The sequence below is a fragment of the Aspergillus terreus genome, genomic scaffold (genome assembly GCF_000149615.1).
Source record: "Aspergillus terreus NIH2624 scaffold_5 genomic scaffold, whole genome shotgun sequence".
Lineage (NCBI taxonomy): Eukaryota > Fungi > Ascomycota > Eurotiomycetes > Eurotiales > Aspergillaceae > Aspergillus > Aspergillus terreus.
The window spans coordinates 1,228,633-1,248,044 of NT_165928.1; the positions used below are offsets into that span (position 1 = coordinate 1,228,633).

The window sequence follows — 19,412 nt, forward strand, 5'->3', positions numbered from 1 at the left end:
GAAAGAGGTCAAGCTCGAGGAGGATCCGGCGCGAGGGAGAAATGAGAGTCGAAGGGAAAAGATGGAGAAGCGCATGAAGAGCCCCGCCGCCCTCACTTTTTTTTACCCGCGGCAGAAAAACCCGTTGTTATCTCACCGCCTTCTGTCCGTGGCCGACCCCCGGAATAGTATAAAAAGACCAGAGAGCATTCATGGGAGCCCTGCATTGGGAATTCTAGAAACAAACAGTACGTACATGAATTGGAATTAGAAAGGGGCCAGTTCACGAAAAAAAGTAATAAAGAAACGCATTTTGTATCATCGTGAGGGGAACTGTACCACCTCCAGCTCGAGATCGTCTTCCCGTTGACCTGCACTTCAAGGAGAGAGACGAATATCTCCCAAGTCGGAGTCTGGACAGATTCCCTCTCCCCTGTAAATCATCATGATCCTGTCCCCGGCAAAGCAAAGAAACAAAGAAACGTATCGCCCAAATAATACAGACTAGGTGAAAGAAGACAACCCAATGTGGTAGAAGTGGAACGCCGTCCAAATGCTCCAGCATCATCAACAAGGAGAGAATCGCAAATGCCACGTAAACCCATCAACCAAGTTTCTTTCAGGAACGACGATGGCGCCGCCATTCTATGCAAACCCGAAATACTCGCTACCAGCCGTCATGGCAGTGTACAACCGTTGCCTCAAGGTCTCATAGCTTTCATATTCCGGAAGGTCGAGCTCTGTTGTCCCATATTAGCAGATGTCATCCACAGAGGTAGTCCACGGAGAATACTCACGGTTGAAACACGTGTGCGAGCTTGGAAGGCGGTCCTTGTTACCATAGTCCCGATGGATGTTGAACCGGCTGACCCCGTTCATGCCCTCAAGCTCCTTGAACCCGTTGAGAGGAACTTTACTGGTACCGGTGACGAACTGCAGCAGCTTGGCCCGTTCTTCCTTGTCAAACGAGCGCACCGCACGCCAGAACCACTGGATTTGCGGCGACGAGGCCGAATAGTTGTGATATTCGGTGTTCACCTTCCAGTCATCCACGTCAATTTCAGGAAGACCAGAGATCAGCAGTTCGAGCTCTTGCTCGTTGAAGATGGAGATGAGATCGGGAGGAATGATTTCATGGAATCCTAGAATCTAGTTAGCTCACCGTCCTGCAGAGGTCCTTGGAAACAAGTACGTACCCTTGAGGAAGTTGTCAAGCTGCTCCTTAACCGAGCGAAGCAGGCGATAATCGACCACACGCTGCACGTACTCCTCCTTGTTCTCCTGGGTGACAGGAATGTTGCGTCCATTCTCCACAAGGTCAATCACCTGCTTCTCACCAAAGTCGTCGGTCTCAACGGCGAAGGTCTCGGTGATGATATCAGTGATATCATTCTCCAGCATCCAAAGCAGAGACTTGTAGTAGTCAAGGTCAAGCGTTTCCATATCCTTGATAGACACAGACCGACCAAGGATGCACTTGTATACAGCGCGGCTGAAATGACAATCAAGAACACGGCCTTCGTACAGAGCCTTACCGATGATTCGGCCGATGAACTTGAAGAACATCAGATGTTCCGAGTTGACTCCACTCAACCGATTAGGGTGGAAGGTAGTACGATCCGCAGCAACAGGAATGAACAACGCATAGTTGGGATTGAACATGCCCCGCGCAAGCACTTGGAACCACTCTCTCGTGACACCTCCCGCATCCACACCTTCTTCACCATGGAAGCGGACGTTCAGCTTGCCGTATTTGAGTTCATCTGCCGTCTTGAAGTATAGAGACTTGAACGAGTCAAGGAAGACCTGGTCTCTTCGGACAGATAGCTGAAGGGGCGGATGAGGATGACGAGGCTCAGCACCACGCGAGTGCAGTCGACGAGTGAAGTAGTTGCGCTTGTTGTCGAACTCCAGGACCTTGGGGTTCTTGACCAACAAAGAAAACGTTCCACTCATCAGCCGGGGGTTCTGACGGACGAGTTCGTTGAGAATCTTGCGATGTTCCTCGGTGAACTTGAAGAAGAGACTCTCCATGTTTACACCAGCGTCAACAGAGGTGCTGGAAACGGAAGTCTCCCGCGTGTTGCGGGCAGTGTCCTTCAATGTGGTGTTCTTGCAAACAACCATCAACGCTTCGATCAAAGGCAAGAGAATGGTAGCCACATTCAGCATGTTCTCCTTTTGCCGAATAACGGTCAAGCATTCGCTCAACCTGGTCCAGAGAGGTCCGAAGGTAGAGCATTCGTATAGTGACTGCAAAACGTCCTCTTTGGCTGCCTGATCAGGCTCGCTGCCCTTGGCCTTATCAGAACGGCTCGGGTCAAACAAGTAATCGAGAGCAGTCAGAACACGTAGCAGCTTCGCTTGGTCAGAGCTGGCAGGCGAGAACTTCGCGAGGGCAAGACCTTGCATATCGGTGCCTGTCCGTGCTTGGTGGATGTGAGACAGGAGTTCGTCCAAATCAGTCAGGATTGTAGTGCTCAAGGCCTGCGCCTGGCTGACCAACTCATTTCCAATCACATCCCTAGCCCCAGGGATAGCAGACAAGTTATTAATGGTAGAAAGGGTGTCCCTGAACGTCTTGCCGTTGCACTCACGAGCTGCGAGGATGTGCACCACCAGCTGGAGATTGTGATCAGGAACAACAGGAGGCTCGATACTGCGCTTCTTGTGTTTGTCATCCTCAGCCTTTCCTTTCTTTGTCTCCCCCTTGGAACCTTCTGTCGGGGCACCAGTCTCCGGCGGAGCCGAAGTGGCGTCGTGATCTTCGGTGCCTTCCACCGTGGGAAGAGGTGCATCGGTCATCGTTGTGTCCGCAGCAGCATCTGTAGGCTCAGAAGGCTGCGCCGGCTGCTCCCTGGTAGTTTCCTCGTCCGCTGCGCGTTCGGGTTTCTTGCCTTTGTCTTCTTCCTCTTGCCTTTCCTTCTCGCGACGAAGCAAGATAGTAAGCGGTTGAGTGATATTGCTGAGGAGATTGGAAAGTTGCTCCATGCAGCTGGGGTTTTCCATGATCAATTTCCGGTCAAGCAAGGAGAGGAGGGCGTTGAGGGCGAACTTGTTGGCTTTGTTCTCCTTACCCTTGCCCTTGCGGAATGCCTTCAACTTCAGCGTCGATGAAGGATCATGCTCGGTGAGGAAAAACCAAGGGATATGAGGATTGTAGGACGACAAGAAGGAGAGGGTTCCGAGGCATTGTTGCACGACCATTATCGGAGTCACTTCGCTGCTCACACTGGAAGACGTCTGGAAAGCCAAGTTCCGTTTAACAGACTGAGGCGTCTTCTGAACCGATGGGGGTTTGGCGCGAAGCGACAGCTGGGCGAAACTGCGTTCGATGGCAGAAACATCAGATGTTCCGTCCTGGAGGACAGAAAGTAGGAGACTAATAACCTCAACCCGATTCTGCCTATTTTCGCAGACGTGATGAAGGATATCGTTCAATTGATGACGGGCGTTTCCTTGAAGGGGCATGAACATCAGGCGAAGCAGAGTAGCTACCCCAGGTTTGTCCAGCATTTGTACGATTTGACGTCGCTGTGGTTTCTTCGGCTCCTGGTCTTCCACTGGTTCGGTCCTATGGCGGCTATCGACTCTGGGGATATCACCAAACTGAGCTAGCCGTCTGCCAGGGAGGGAACGAGCCTCGGTAACAAACTCTGGTCCAAGATGCGCAAGAATCTCCTCTGGCTGATCAGCAAGGACAGCCTGTCGCAATGAGGGATCCAGAGTGGCAAGGAAACTGGCAGGGTCCATGTCTTCAGCACGGGGAGGTGCGGCGCCAGACGCGGCCGCCTGTCTGCGTGCATTTTCCCGTTCCCGACGCCGACGATCTGCAGCTTCCTGCTGCAACAATTCCTCACGAATCTCCGGAGGCAAGGCTTCAAGGAACTCTTGGTTGATTTCGCTGGGCTCTTCGCCGGCGGCGGCAGCCTGCGACCGTTGCTCCGCATATTGTTGCATAATAACTTCTTCTCTCAACTCCTCAGGAAGGGCCTCGAGATACTCAGGATCTATCTCCATGCCAGTAATGTCCACCTGACGACCTCTGATCGTGGTGTGCACCCTAGGCTGTGGTTCCGACGGTCCCGTCTCGGTTTCAGCTGCTGGCGCAGAAACTTCACCAGCAGAATCCGTCCGCTGCACATCATCCATAGGCTCAGAGGTAGCTCCCGAGGTTGCTTGTTCGGCCGCTTGCTGTTCTCTCTCTTGCTGCAACCTAGCTTGCTCTTCTTCCTCCTTGCGCTTGCGCTCACGTTCCTCTTCTTCTCGCGCAATACGCTCCTGGCGTTCACGCTCGGCACGTTCTTCCTCTCGGCGTTTACGCTCTTCCTCTAGCTTCTTTTCACGTTCCTTTTCTTCTTCAATAGCAGGAGGAACCAAAATCTTCAATAGAGAGTTGACCACACGCTGGGTTTTCTCAACGTATGTGCTGCTGAAGAGGATACGAGCTTCTTCTTGCCACCGGCTTCTGGTAGTCGCCAAAGCAAAGCTCACAGCTTGAGATGGGTCATCGCGAGTCCGCGATTGGGAAGGCTGTTGTCTACCGAGTCCAAACATGTCCTGAAGACGGTTTGGCAGGATAGCTCGTCGGTCAACGTGAACATGAATGCCATCAGGGCGTGTGATCACTCCGAAGCCTGGGGCACCTTGACCACCAATAGCTTGCATGATTGCATTCATAAAGCTCACGGGGCTGTCCATGGGGAGGAGATGACCAGTCGACACTGGCTCCATGCCATGCACCCAGTCGGTAAATGCTTCAGCACCAGGTCCACGAGGCTGTCCACCTTCTGGTCCACGATCGGTACGGACAAGGAGAGGATTTGTTCCATCATCACTGCCGCGCGCTGGGATCTGAGTGCGGTGGAATCGATACGGTTGAATGGGAACAATTCCATGCCGGCTGGGCATAATGCCAGTGACAGCCGCCCATGCTGGTTGAGTCCCACGGAAGCGATGATGGTGATGGCCGCGAGGGAATGGGGGCTCTTCACCTTCCCACCCCCAGGGATCCATGAGGTCCTCATCTATCATAGGAAGTTAGTCCCTCTGCTTTTTCTGCTCGGAGACAAGAAAATTACTAACCTTCATCAAATCCTTGATACGAGCCTTGATCATCATCAGCATCCTCAAGCTCCTCTTCAAGCTCGTCAAGCTCTTCATCCTCTTTGAAATAGTTAGCAATCGCATTCAGTTCGCGAAACAGACGAGCGTACCTTCGTCCTCCTGCAATTCATCATCAAGCATGTCATCATGCATATCTCCGAGGCTATCGACCTGAAGGTCATCAACCCCTGTAGCATCCCCATTGAGCATACGGAAGAGGTCGTTGATGCGTTGTCCTTCGTCGGTCTGTCTGATGTCGGCAAGCTCGTTCTCAAACTGGTCCACCATGTCCGCCTCTTCGTCATCTTCGGACATCTCCTCGCTCTCCCATTCATCGTCATCACCTTCGTCTAGGCTTGCGTTATCACCATCACCAGTTATCTCCCCAGCGAGGATTTCATCATCGTCCATATCGGAGCCTTCATCTTCATCATCCTCGTCATCCTCGTCGTCATCTTCATCATCGTCAATGACAACTTCGATGTCCATGCCGGAGTCGCCAGGAAGACCTTCGATAGGACCGACACCCTCAATTTCTTCGTCCTCTTCATCACTGACCATCTCGCCATCGTCTTCCGGAAGATCTTCTTCATAATCCATCTCCTCGTCGTATTCATCGTCATACATTTCATCATCCTCTTCTTCTTCAGACTCTTCCGAGCTAGTTTCCTCTTCATGGCGAGGCTCCAACATGCCCAGAGTTGAATGACGGAAAAGGTCAGGAGTCTCCTCTCGATCATCGTCCATGTCAGAAACCGAGGTGGCTGACGAGATTTCGTCTTCTTCGGTCTCTCCTAGGGTAGAGATGTCTGAAGTTTCGCTCAGGACGACCGCGGTTGAGGTGAGCTTGTTAAGAGGGCGTAGAATATGCTTGATGACGCGCTTAGAAGCAGGGAAGTTGAGGTCAATCTCTGCCACTGAAGCTGTGAGAGCGTTGATAAAGTTCTTTTCAAACATAGTCTTCGCAAGCTGCCGAGTGGATGAAGGAAAAGCGGTGTCCCCAGAAACATACGCGTAGCCGCTAAGCATTTTGTCGAAGAGGTCGGCGAGAGACATCAAGCGCGAGTATTTAGCATCCAAAGGTTCGGTTGACGCATTTGCTTCCTTGTACGCTCGTAACTCATGCTCCAAAACAAACCTTCGGACGAAGTTCAGCTCAGGCTCATCCTCTTCATTGAGTTTCTCATTGCGGCGACGCCCAGTGCCACCGAACTCTCCAGTTTTAGTGCACAAAGCCACGAGCACACGCATCGCGCACGCAGACGTATTGCTTCGCTTCTTGAAGGCGACAGATTCGTCCGGGTCCATAGTACCGACAGGAACGAGGGCATTGAGAAGGTAGTTCAAAATACCCGAGCGTGGCTTCGAAGGCGTGGTCGCATGAGGATCTGCCTTCCGAGAGAAGTTGATAAACTCCACCTTTGTCCGGTTGTATGAGGACAGGAGTTCCGTCAGGCACTGGAGCAGGAAACAACGGTAGATGTAGATGGGATGTTCGTCCGCTTTGAATGGAGGCTTCTCTCCCTTTTTCGAATTGCGTGCACCCTGGGCATCAGTGCTAGAAACAGATGGTGCGGGCTCGTCGATAGACATCTCCATTTCGGTCTGAGACTCTGACTGCTCAGGAGCCCGGGCATCGGTAGCTTCAGCTGATGGTTCTTTGTCTTCCACATCCTTGTAAGAGAGAAGTTCAGAGAGTAGATAATGAATGACGCCGTCAGGATTTTCCACGATAGGCGGCTTCAATTCAGTGGCCTTTCCTTTATCTTTATCGTCGGACGAAGCTGCGTTTTCCGGAGTGATTTCGCCACTGCTCTTCGCTTTCTCTTCCCCGGTACTGCCTGAGGACGAACCAGACTGATTGTCGGGTTTCTCTGGTTTCAATGTAAGGATCTGTGGGCGCTGTCGGTTGTCGTATCGCTGCAACTTCAGTTTCTCGTTTGATATTTCCACAAACAACTCGGGAGACCGGAGTACGAGGTGGTACATTTGCCGGACATATCCAGTGGTATCAATCTGGCGCGAGGACTTCGATTCGAAGTTGGCAACGATCTCACTCCTCATGATCTGACGAATGGTATCTTCATCCTCGATGATGTGTCTGAGAATCAACATGAAGGCCCCTTGAAGTTTCTCGTTGGTGGCGCTGGAAAGCTGTTTCACCATTACAAATAGGCGTTGGAGACTTCGCTTCTCTCCCAGGCGAGTTGCAATAGTCCGGTTGCGAGTGAGAATGACAAGGATACGAGACACCGAAAGAGCCAATGCATCGTCCTTGCCTATCCTTGGAAGAATTTCCACAAGTGCCTCAAACAGCTGAAGCTTCTGGTCATTGGAAACAAGAGGTTCCTCCAATTGAGCAGGACCCTCATCCTCTGGGTGCGCATGGTCGGAATCGGGTAGACTCCATTTGATTTGAGGAGGCTGCGAGTCATCCGAGAGCAATTTCTCGAGAACAAGTAACACATGTCCAATCCAGGGGAAAGATTCATCCGCAGTCTTCTCCGAAGGGACTTGGATGAACCCAAGGAAGGTTGTGAAGCATTCCTTCAGCTCGCCCAATGTGGCACTATACATATCCCTGTCCTGAAGGACCAACGCAAGGAGGTGGGCATAAGCAGCAACCTTCTTGCCAGCCGCCTGGAAGTTGTCCATCTGAAGCGAGACGAGGGACTGAACCAGAATTTCTCCAACTTCCCTTCTGAAGCTCTCCGGATCGCGGTGCTTCTTCGTGGCGGAAGCTATCAGATCAGACAGCTCGAACGAGACATCATGGTGCTCATTCAAGACGTCCAAACAACGCTCTATCAGGTTGGATCGGACCTTGTCGCGCTCCTTATCCAAATCCTCCACTGTGGTTACTTCGCGCCTTCTCGTGGGCTGGCTAGGGTGGCTTGTGGGTTGCGCAGAGGGTTGGTTGACCGCGGAACTCGAGGGTTCGGAAGCATTTTCACCAGCAGTGTCGGGGTTGCGACCAGCATTGTTTGGGCTGCCACCCAGACTATCGTCGCCAGCGCCAAATTCATCATCATTGAGAATATGGTTCAAAGCTCGTGCCAGGAAATCAGTGCCCTGTCTGACTTCGTGTTCCTCCACTCGACCCTGGCCTCCCTCTGGGCGAGGTCCATCATACGGTCGACCAGAAGCTTGTGCCAGAAGCATTGCTAGACCCGATCGTTCTAAGAACCCATTGTCAAAGGGAGCATCAGGAGAGTCTTCCGCACCCTCGCCCCCAGAGGTCATACCGGATCTGACAGACTCAATGTCGTTCTGGGGAGGGGGAATTCGAGAACTTGGAAGTAACCAGTTCTGAGCCTTGCAGTATTCTTCAGCCGCGGCATAAACGTTGTTGCAACGATACATAGCCTCCTTCGCCAAAGCGGGATCAAATCCCTGGTCCTGTAGCGTAGTGAACCGCTCTCTGTGGATGACAAACTTCTTCTTTGACACATCAGACAAAGCGGGCATGGTATCGGATCGTCTAGCAGCACCCGTTTCATATTCACCATCTAGTGACGAGCGCAAGATGTCGACAAGGCATTTGACGACAGAGCTGGACGATTGGGTCGCGAAATCAGAGTTCCACATCTCGCGCGCCATGGGAAGGATCTGCATACGAAGATCGACCAGGAACTGTCCTGGTTGGAAATAGTCCGGCCGATCCCGTTCCCGCTCGCTACTGGTCATAGCCTGTGTTTGACTCGACTCGACAATATTCTTTCCTGAGGCGAGTTCAGAGAAGAAACTCAGTATTATCTTGATACCGCCGTAGGCAGAAGTGAGTCGGGCTGAGACGTCTCTTTCTGATTCAGCCACAGATTCGGGTGGCACCAAGGCCTTCACCTCGCGCACAAAAATGTCGCAAATATCTTTCATGACTTTCAACCCATCATGCCTCTTGAATGCAAACAACACCAGAGTGAGGTAATGAGAGTGTGGACGATCGGCCGTAGCTGGAAAGAGTCAGTATGGGATTTATTTGTCCACTAGAGCATGTGTGGCTTACCTTCAAATAGCAAATGAGAAAAAGACGACAATATGACTATCAGATAAGCGAACCGCTGCTTCTGGTTGTCACACGAATTCGGTGGCGCGAATTGCAACTGCTCTATCACAGCCTTTGCAATGGCCTCGGCCACTAATGTAGCATTCTGCCGTTGATAGATATCGATTCTTCGCTTTCCAATCAGGCCAAGGCCCAGGTTGTGGAAGAAACCGGTGATCGAAGAGGGGATGGAACTGAGAAGGTACCGAAGCGCCCGTACGTTTTTGAATGCCACGGTCTCTTCAGGCTTATCCTTTGGATTTTGAGCACGCGGTTCGGCTGGGGTGTTCGAAGCAGAAGCCTCCTGGGGCGTTTCAGTTGTTGAGGGCACGGTAGTGTCTCCTTCTTGAGTGGGCGCGCTGGTAGGGTCATTGGGTCTCTCGATTCCTGCGCTGGGAGATTGCACTTTGGTCGCCTGGTCCCACGTATCCGGGATGTTCTTACCCAGAAGGATTTCCTCCCAAACGCAAGCTGCATGTAGTCCGCCTAGTCTCTGGATCAGGGAGCAGTACCGATCGGCAAGGTTGACTTGAGCGAAAGCGGAGGTCTGCTGGCTCGGGCGGGTCTGATAGAGTGGCATGGAGAAGACCTCACGGAGGAGATCAATCAAGATGAGGGTTGCTACCATGCTCTTGGCAAAGTAGGTTCCGTTTTCTTTCACAAGCTGGGAACTTTGTGAGCTGTTGTCTTCTGGTTCATTTCCACCGGCTGATTTGACTAGAGGCGTAAACAATCCCGAATGTCTCGGTCCTTCTGACCGCCAAAAATCATCCATCAGCGCAGTAATTGACTCCAGGCGATCCACCAGGGCCGGGACGACCAGATGGGGCTTTGTTTCCGCCAGCATATGGACCAGCACGGTCAGCTCCTGGTGGGTATTCGTGTTGTGGAAGTCAAATGGGAGGCTCTGCAGGGTTGCGAAATCCAAGACAAATTCGACACCGCCAGATTCGATAAAGTATATGCAGTTGGATTGGTTTTCGAAGAAAGCGCCCAGGAATCGGAGGACGGGGAAGAGGTAATCGGTGGTTGTTAGCCCGTGCTCGTCACGGTCCTGAGGCTCAACTTCGCTAGAGGACGGAAGAGTCTGGCTCATATCTCCCATGGTTAATGTACCGCCGTCCGGAAGGTGACATTCAGAATTCACTTCTCGAACACCGAGGTCGGAAGCTTGAATACTATCGCCATCTCTGGGGCTACCCAGTTTCCGGAGGAGCTGAGAAGAAGAGCCCGACACTATAGGCTTCCCCTGCGCATCCTCTGTCCACACCTTCGTTCCCAGTCCGGCTGTCCAAGCTTTACTTCGACACAAGTGACCAACGCGAGCGACCATTACAATAACGGCAGTCATGATCGATGGCTTAAGCGCCGGGTGGTGCCGGACTAATTCATCGAAGGTCGTTCCCAGCGAGCGGATCAGGTTTGCATCCTCCTTGAGGCACTTGACATGCTCGGGGTTCTCGAAGATCTCAAAGAAACTTTCTAAAGCGTTGGAAGATTGGAAAAGCTTGAGTCCCGACGAATTCAGGCAGATCGCTCCAAACGCAGAAGGGATGCACGACAGAGCTTCGACAGCAGGCATGATTCCACTTGCCAAGTGCGTACCATCGGGTCTTGCGATAGCATACTGCCTGGGCTTTTCACCCTCACTGACCGGGGAAGGCTCTGAAGGCTCCGCGGCAGGCTCGCCTTCCGTTTCAGCGGGTTCAGCTCCGGTAGCAATCTTCTCCGGGACCTTGATGTCAGACATGGTAATAGCTTCCAAGAAACTCTTACTCAGGCCGGCTTCAGCGATGACAGCATAACTCGTGGGTTCGTTATGGATGAAGCTACTTAGGATGTTGACTGCGTTGCTCCATACATGGGAACCAAAGACCGTCGCGTTCTCAAAGACCAAGCGCAGGGATGTCAGTAGTTGAGGGGAGTCAATCAGATTCCGAAGAACCCGATCAAACCCGCCGCCATTATGCTGCATGATGTGGTTCACAAAGCGAAACATCCAACGGAGACTCTGCTGCTGGAAGTATGGAATCTGATAGTCCATCGATGGGGTCTTATGCTGCGCAGGAATACCTGCTCCCCTGGACACGTTCTCGAAAGAAGTTTTGGTTTCATAATCGATCAGGTCGGAAATGGCGTCGAATCCTCTCGCGCTGGTCAGAGTTCCAAGCGCATCCCGAACGGCATGGACGAAGGTATCAAGGAACTCCATGATACGAGAATATACTCGACGGGCTTTTTCGGTGCGCAAGTTGAGAACATCCACAAACATGGGAATTAAACCCGCAGAGACCAATGTTTCGGGGGTCCTAGTGCTGGAACCGGGAAGAGTACGGAGGAGAGCGAGCAAAGCATCGCGCCATTCATCCTGCCTTCCATCGTCCGGCGCACCATCTTCAGCTCCCAATTCGTTGACAACCTTCCGGGTCAAGAACATCAGAACGCCGTGGTTCACATTGACACTAAGAGCAGCACAAACGTCGATGGCTCGAGCTTTGTGCTTCGCAAGAGCATCAAGACCTTGCATAGCAAACGTCTGCACGGTCCGCGAAACTGGCAAATCGCCACTTGCTCCAAGATGGACTAACTCTGCCAACTGATATGCGAGTTGAAGACGTTTTGGTTGTTCCATGTCATACTGAAGGATCTTCTGTTGAAACAGCGGTTCGGTGTAGACGTAGGCCAGGTTTGTGATGGCGAGAATCCGAATCGAAAGGATCTGCTCCCGGTGGGCGGAAGAGGTTGAGAGACCATAGGCCGTGCGAACCCTATGCAGTAGCTCGTACTTGGAATCCTCCGGTAGTTCCTCGAGATGTTGCGCAAGCAGCTCTTCAGCCGTCGATGACGAGATACTTGAGAAGGGTATATCAAGGATCTTGCCCGCACGCGTCTCGTCCGGCTTCCCGGGGGTGTTCGCGATGGAGCTTGGAGAATCCTCTGCAATGGAAGTACGACTCAGGCGCGGAGTTGGATGGGTGTGACTCCTACGCAGAGGTGTTGGTGTGGAGGGAGCCTGAGTCTGTGGCCCAACGTTGGTGGTTACTGGAGCCTCCTTCGTCTGCTCAGCAACACCCGTCGGGTAGTAAAGGAGACGCACATGACCCCACTCGTCCCAGCCTTCCTTTTCGCGGGTCAAGCTAGCTAAGTCATTGGCATTGTGCTTCGTCGAAGATCCTTTATCCTTGCCCTTGGGCCCAACCGTAGGCGAGACAGGCTGTCGGGGAGCGGCGGACGGACGGGGAAACGGCGCCGCCACTTTCTGGAGCTTTTCCAGATCAATGTTGTAATGAGCTGCCAGTAGGCTCTGTTGCATATGCGAACTGCCCCGTTGGCGCGAGTGATACCTCTGGGCCAGAGTGAGCGACAGGCGGAGGCTCGACTGGAGAAGTGAGAGTGAAGTGGTGTTCAACAGATCTCCGAGGCGCTCGCTGCTGCTGTACAGGCTGCGGTTCCCGCACTTGTCGAGGAGAAGCTTGGAGAAGTCCAGGATCGATTCTACTAACTCCCGGTCGCCCTCTGGGCCATACCCCAGCGCACTCAACTTGACATTAGCCTCCTCCGGGTTCAACTTATTTCCATCGCCTGCGTAAAAATCCACCAGTGCGTGTCGGCCGAAAGGCTTGGTCTGAGGTCCATTGTTGAGGTCATACTTTTCGATGACGACAGCTAGGATCTCATCAAAGCGGTTCAAGACGTTGATCCAGTGGTATAAGTCCCCTCGGGGGAAAGGCCATATGCGAAGGAAGGTGCTCAGATGTGAAGGAAGCTCGGGGATCGGGACGGTAAGGGCACGAGACACGAACTCCGAAAGGTACGGTGACTGTAGGATGGAAAACAAAAATCTTAGTTGAGCTTCAGGCTGATGCTGTACAGCACTTGGTGAGGGGAAGAAAAAGGAAAACTTACGATCGTAGCCTCATGTTTTTGGCTAGCCACCTTCTTGATTCTCCCCATTCTGACGACTTAGAGAATTCAGGTACTCATGAGGAGATGAGGAGATGAAGAGAATGTAGGAGAGGGTCTCCTAGGCGGGTGGGGTGAGGTCGCGAAGACCGTGGTGGCCAGGAAAACTTATGACGTTTTTGGGCTGCTCTTCTACCTCAACGAAAATCCCAAAGAATCGGAGTGAGAGAGGGGCAAGGTTATTGGCCGGGATTCCAGGACGGGAAAGAAAGCGAATAACGAGGGCCAAGACAGTCGATTAAGCCTCTCTCCGAATCCGCTTCGAAAGGCGGGCGGGCCGGTGATGGCGAGATTAGAGAGTCGTTGCGGCTCGAGTAAGGTAGTAGCGCTCAGAGTCAGTCAGAACAACAGGGAAACGGTGCAGGTCGTCCACCCTGAAGGTTCTTGACATCGAAAGAGAGGGTAGAAGAGGAGAAAGGAGGGGTTGTGAAAGATACAGAAGGGGTGGTGTTGGGGGAGAGAGAGATGGAGACGAGAGGATGAGGCGGACGAGAAGGAGGTCAGAAAGAGATGTTGGAAGGTTCGTGAAATTATGCCGATGCGATGGAGCTTCTGGTTTGGGTTGCGCTTGTGGCTCTCTGACTGGCAGTGAAGGATCCGGAGCGGGTCTTCTCCCCCGCCGAACAAGGCGGCCTTTTTCTACGCGGGTTCCTCTGACATCAGTTGATGTCTTGTCACTTAATGTCCAGGAGGTAGATAGCTTCGTGTCCAATTCACTTGTCCTTCGGCTTTTCTGCTAGCTTAATCCTGTGTTTCTCATCAGGCGATCGGTTTTTCCATCGTACATTTGGCCTTCAGGGAAGAACGGTTAAATCTTTAGTTGAATGCTGATTAAACCTAGTACTGTTGATTTCGTGGAAGAACCACAATAGAGTAACAGAATCCTCTTCTCAAACATATCCTAAAAGGTGACACATTATATATTGAATTCTGACCCAATATACACTAAGAAATGTCCCACTACTAGAACCAATCCTCCCACCTTCTCTAATCCGAGGCAGGTTCAGGCAAATCACCATCCCACTGGATCTTCATCGTAGTGGGAAACGGGAAAAAGCCGCTCTGATCCGCAGTCATGTACTTGGAAATCCCACCAGGCCCAGCCAGCCGTTTAAGCTGACCCTGAGGTCCTGGGGCCCGTCGCAGGTTATCCAGCCCTCCAACGACTTTGAGCATTGTGGTAAGACCCAGCTTGCAGAGTCCGAAACCGAGACATTTATGCGGTCCGGAACCAAAATGAACATACAGATCCATGTCCCGGTCAAGCCGGACTTTCTCGGGCTCTGGAAAGCTGACAGGGTCGTGAGATGCGGCAACCTGTTGTAAAGAAGATCGTAAGCATTCTGCACCTCGCTAGGAAGATACCAGTCACAAAAACTTACCAGGTTACAAAGAATATGTTGGCCCTCCTTCAAGGTCAATTTTGTGCCGTTGTCGTCGATAACCGTAGGCTTCGCCACGACACGGGGCAGACCAACCGAGGATCGCAACCGGGCTCCCTCCATAAAACTAAAGCAGTTAGCACCAGAAGCCTATGCTGTAGAACTCGGGGGGTTATACTATCGCAGCAGCAACTCGTCCGCTTCGGGGGTGTTCTCCTTGGCGAGGCGGTTGATCTCCGGGAGATGAACGGACCCCTCCTCAGAGAGGTAATAGTCAAGGCATTGCGAAAAGAGTTGTCCTTGGTTCGCTACCATCCCGCCAGCCGTTGGCAACAAATGAGTCCATACGATCTCAGAAGCGGGAAGGCCACTGGCAAGCAACCGTTGGATCATGTGGATGCCATAATTGCTGAGGACATCATGCCGTTGCAGGCCGTTGACGAGGTTCGAGATGAAGCCCGTTTTATGAATGAGCTCCACGTTGGCCATTGTCACCTGTCCAAGCTGCTGGGTTACCTCTCTGGCAGCCTGGTTGAGTGCAAAGGAGTTCGCAGGGTCCGCATCGTAGAAGATGGCAGCAAAGACAGCAGCCATGATCATATACAACTCTGACTCGGTAAATATACCGCGCGGGCTGGCTTCGGTCTTCAACGGAAGTGAGAAGACGTTTGCACAGAAGTTAACTTGAGCGAGGTTTGCAACATCGCGCACGATGTCTACTTGATTGACTCCAGCAATCTTGTAGGAATGCTTCTTCAGGAGTTTCAATGTGATCTTCTCGTAGAACTTCTTCACCTCCTCTTCCCATTGGTCGGTATACAAGGCCGCTCCCATCATCTTACGCGATTCAGCGTTGGGGAGGCGGTCACCAGAGAGCATAAAGTCTTTGCCGTAAATTTTGTCATGATTGCTCATCAGAAATTCGATCTTGTCGCCCCACGACACTTTGAAAGTCTCTTGGTCGGCCAGAATAGACACGCACGTCGAGTGAGAATTGATGAACTGTGGCGGATGAATGAAGCCCGGTTTATCCCAGCTATATTTTTCAGCGGATCCCAACGCTGTTAAGATCTTCTGATTCTCAGAGGGAACAACCATAGGGAAATGGGCATAAACTGAGTTGCCCTTGAAGTAGTTGGGGAAAGCTCGATACACCAATTTATGGAACATATGGCCTTGGTCAACGGAGTCTTTAGGCTGGATCTCCGTGAAAGCCCAATTGGTAAGCTGTTTGGGCGTGTAGTCGACTGTATAGAAGCGATCCCCGCGGACCAAAGCGACCGCATCAGAGAGGATAGCCCGCGAGATTGTGAAGTTGGTGCAGAGACCACTTCCAGGAAGCATGGACTCTTTCGTCTCTTCGACGATCACACCCGGATAAATTTCTACCTGGTCCGGGTGGTCGTACAGTCGGCGAAGTTGCTCAGAGATGTATGGATCAGAGTTGATGTCTTCGAAAGTCTTGTGTGGGGTCAAGCCAAAGTATTGACGGAGCTCGTTCAGCGTGGCAAGGTTCCAGGCACGAGCCTGCTTGATACCGAGGCTTTCGATGCTCTTGAATATAGTTGGAACATGAGAGGCGCCAAAGGCCCCCGCACAGTCTTCAACGCTTTCCTTGAAAATAGTGACCAGGTCATCATCGTCAAACAGGCCATTGGGCTTGCGCTTTAAACCAGCAAATGGACGTTCCGCGGGCTGTTGCGGTAGCCCTGCCTCCCATTTACCAACGCCCATCATGAACTCGTTCAGAGGAATATCTTCCTGGCCCTTGTCCGAGAATATGTCGTTGTACAGGTCTGTAGTCCATTTCTCGTCGCGCTGGGAGATGCACGAATGCCACCGGTAGATGAGGTTGAATTCAGCTGAAACCTGATTCCCTGTCGCCAGAGGTGCGGCGTCACCAAGCAAGCCATCTTTCATGTCCATTCTGGGGTCCAGACTCCAGGTACTGTTGGTTCGGTTGATATTGAGGATTGTCCTCACGTAGTCCTTCAGGATTATGTTGATGTATAGGCCACACGTCACAAGCCGGCCAGTCTGGAAAAGATTGTTGTCATATTTGGCATATTCCTTGTCATTAGATTCAGACGGTTTGGTAAACCGTCCGCCCTCGTTGACTGCTGCCAATTGCTCGACGACGTAATTGTGGAACCGGTTGAACATGATTAGCAAGACGCCGACCCCAGGAGGGAACCCCAGAATCCGTTTGCTCGAGAAGCAATCTGGCTTAAGTTTTCCGTCCTTGAAGGTCCGCATGAGATACTGTTCATCTTGATTGTTCCCGTACAAAGGAGAAAGATCTAGATACGAAGACGTCCGGTTGATGGAGCTATCCCTGTGATCTGTTTGGAATAGATCTATGGAGCTATTAGGCATCGGTCAGATCAATCGCTCCTGGATTGGCTCACCATGGATGATAATGGAAGCGATATAGAACAAGACACTGGAGATCTTGTTCGGATGCTCTTTGAAGTCTTTCCGTGCCAGAAGGGAGTCAAACAGAGCCTCCGGGTCCGGCAGAGATGGCGACTGCATTGTCTTGGGCTGCACTGATCGCGCATAGTGAGAGCCGGCGGCCCCAATACCAGGCCATAAGATATTCTTACGATATACATTAGCAGGCATCAGATCGAGAGAACGAAAAGGGTCATACATTGCCTGATCCATCCGCGGACCGATGAGAATATTCGCCTCCTACAGTGCTGTTGACTTCGAGTCAGCCCCAATGATCCATTCGTGGAAGCGCCTAGCATCAAACATACGAGACGGGTGGATGATCCAAGTCGTTCCACAGCTGGTTGAGGAAGGCGCTTGTCAATTGCTTGGCGTTCCGCGATGTAGAAGGGAGGCCGGATGCAAGCTGAAAGTAGTTTAGAAGCTGAATGCAAACAATGGAATCATGCAAGAGACAAACTGACCTGAATTAACCGTTCCATCACATAGCCTTTATCATCTATAGGCTCTCCTGTGGCAGCATTTTTTGTCACGTCCAGCAATGTCTTCAAGTCCCCCAGATCAACATGAGGCAGGTCCTGTACTAGACCCGTGGCGGTTGATTCTGCCACATAGCTCCCATCGCCGGTCTCTGTCGGCAAAGGTCGCAAGGACGCCGTGGCGACCTTTTCCAGTTGAGAAATAGCTTTTCCAATTCCCTGCATTGTTCAAGGGGTCTCTGTTCTTCGGTGTTTGCCGAGTAGGTGTAGGGGGTCGGGGGTCCAGATATATAGATCGCGGACTGACCGATACGACGAACCGACCACTTCTTCGAAGGATGCAATCCAGAACAAACAATAGATCTCAAGGAAAACAAGAAAATCACAGATGCCTTCTTCCTTTCCACGGGAAACTGTGCGGTCGTTCTACTGAGCCTGAAAGAAAATATGGAAACTGGGAAGACAGATCTCCAAGCTTGGAATAGGTTCACAACAACCGTGGTCTGCTGTATTCAATAGGGCAAGAGACAGATAATATGACACTTGATCGCACAGTTTGAGACGATCAAGAAGGGTGGGCCCAAGGTTTGGGAGCAGCTGTTTATATATACGAGGACGACAGGGTGTCGCGAGGGGGCCTGACGGCCACACACCAGTGCGGCTGAAGCCTTCAGACACCACCAGCGCTGAGATGATCCTATTCCGTCAGCCGTCTCGTTAGCAACTTTTTGGTATCCCCGAGGGGCTCAGAGGGCCCCACTGGTGGGCGCCCCGAGAGGATCGCGATCTGATTCGTACAGTGCATGAGGATCAGGTCTCCCGGTTAGCGTTCAGCTTGAACCAAGTATCTCTAGCCGATGAAATAGCCTGGGCGACAATCGGTGGGCGCCACGGTGAATGCTCATAGGTTCCCAGTAGGATGCCTGTAAAGGACCTCCAAAAGATGGCAACGATAGTGGTCTCGTCTCCCAAGTTGTCAATCGGATCCGAGACGGCTTCGGAAGGACGGAACTTCTTGTGATGGGAGACGGTCTGTGAGCCAACCTCATCGGAGTTCAACAACGTTATGGAGAGCCAATCGCCATTATGATCGTCGATTATTGAACGAGCTCACCCAGTAAAATGATGGCGGAGCGCCCAAGGCTCTGGAGAATGTCTTTGTCCATTATTGCGCACCACGGTAATCTGCTCAAGTGGGCGATTCCAAAGGTGTTCGACATGGCTGGAAGAAGGCTGGCTGACATGCGGGCACTAGACCCGGACTATCGTCTAACTGCTGCTGGAGGCGTGCGAGTGATTACTACTCCCCACATACCTACTGCAGAGGTTTTTCTCGAAGCATTAGTCTACTCCGTAGTTAGTTACGTTACTCGTGTCTCCCGAGACAAGGCTCAGCTGTACGGAGTACTCCGTAATAAGCTGATTCTCCGTTCCTGATGGAATGATTGGCGGACACAAGGAATTATGGTCCACCCCACCTGACGACTTGGAATCCATTGATTACGATTTCAATGTAATTGATCCTGGGCCCTTGTAGTGGAGGTGACACATCCTTGCCTCGACCCTATGACAATAATAATAGGAACGTGTTTGATCTTTTGTGAAGTCGGGTGTTGCCAAGGTTGGTAAACGCTGCACAAGTTTGGTAGTCAATTACCTGGTGGTGGCAGAGGTAGCTTATTGGGGCACCACACCCTTATCGTTGGAGTATTCTTCGGGGACAAACTTCACTAACACGTGGAACTACTGCTTAACGGCTTGGATACGCGTTACGCCGAGTACTTCCGGGTCGACGTGCGTAAAGATCTTCCTCGTTATGTGCTCGGTTACGGAACCTGCACATCAGGGTATACAAGTCGCCCCTGCATGATCGAGTCATTAATAGACAAAGTGTTGCTCGAGATTTCCAGCCTCGTCACATATTGCCTTTCATTTTTTTTTCCCTGAAGTGCAAGATGTGGGAGTAGTACTAGGGATAAGCTGACCACCAAAGGCGATAATGCT

The 19,412-nt window shown here is 51.8% G+C and overlaps 2 protein-coding genes across 2 annotated transcripts; both read right to left on the minus strand.

The window, feature by feature from the left end:
* Positions 1-624: 624 nt before the first annotated feature.
* On the minus strand, positions 625-13,084 carry tom1 (E3 ubiquitin-protein ligase TOM1; the record flags this gene model as incomplete). The annotated part of the gene is made up of 7 exons (XM_001213169.1): positions 625-719; positions 777-1,121; positions 1,176-5,006; positions 5,065-5,145; positions 5,196-9,038; positions 9,092-12,950; positions 13,037-13,084. 7 exons carry the CDS (start codon positions 13,082-13,084, stop codon positions 625-627), a joined length of 12,102 nt encoding a protein of 4,033 aa, XP_001213169.1.
* Positions 13,085-14,080: 996 nt separating this feature from the next.
* ATEG_03992 (peroxidase/cytochrome P450 family protein) lies at positions 14,081-17,633 on the minus strand (the record flags this gene model as incomplete). Its single annotated transcript, XM_001213170.1, has 7 exons — positions 14,081-14,410; positions 14,476-14,602; positions 14,654-16,832; positions 16,884-17,076; positions 17,129-17,177; positions 17,238-17,335; positions 17,394-17,633. The coding sequence occupies 7 exons, from the start codon at positions 17,631-17,633 to the stop codon at positions 14,081-14,083; spliced, it is 3,216 nt and encodes a 1,071-aa protein (XP_001213170.1).
* Between the last annotated feature and the right edge of the window lie 1,779 nt (positions 17,634-19,412).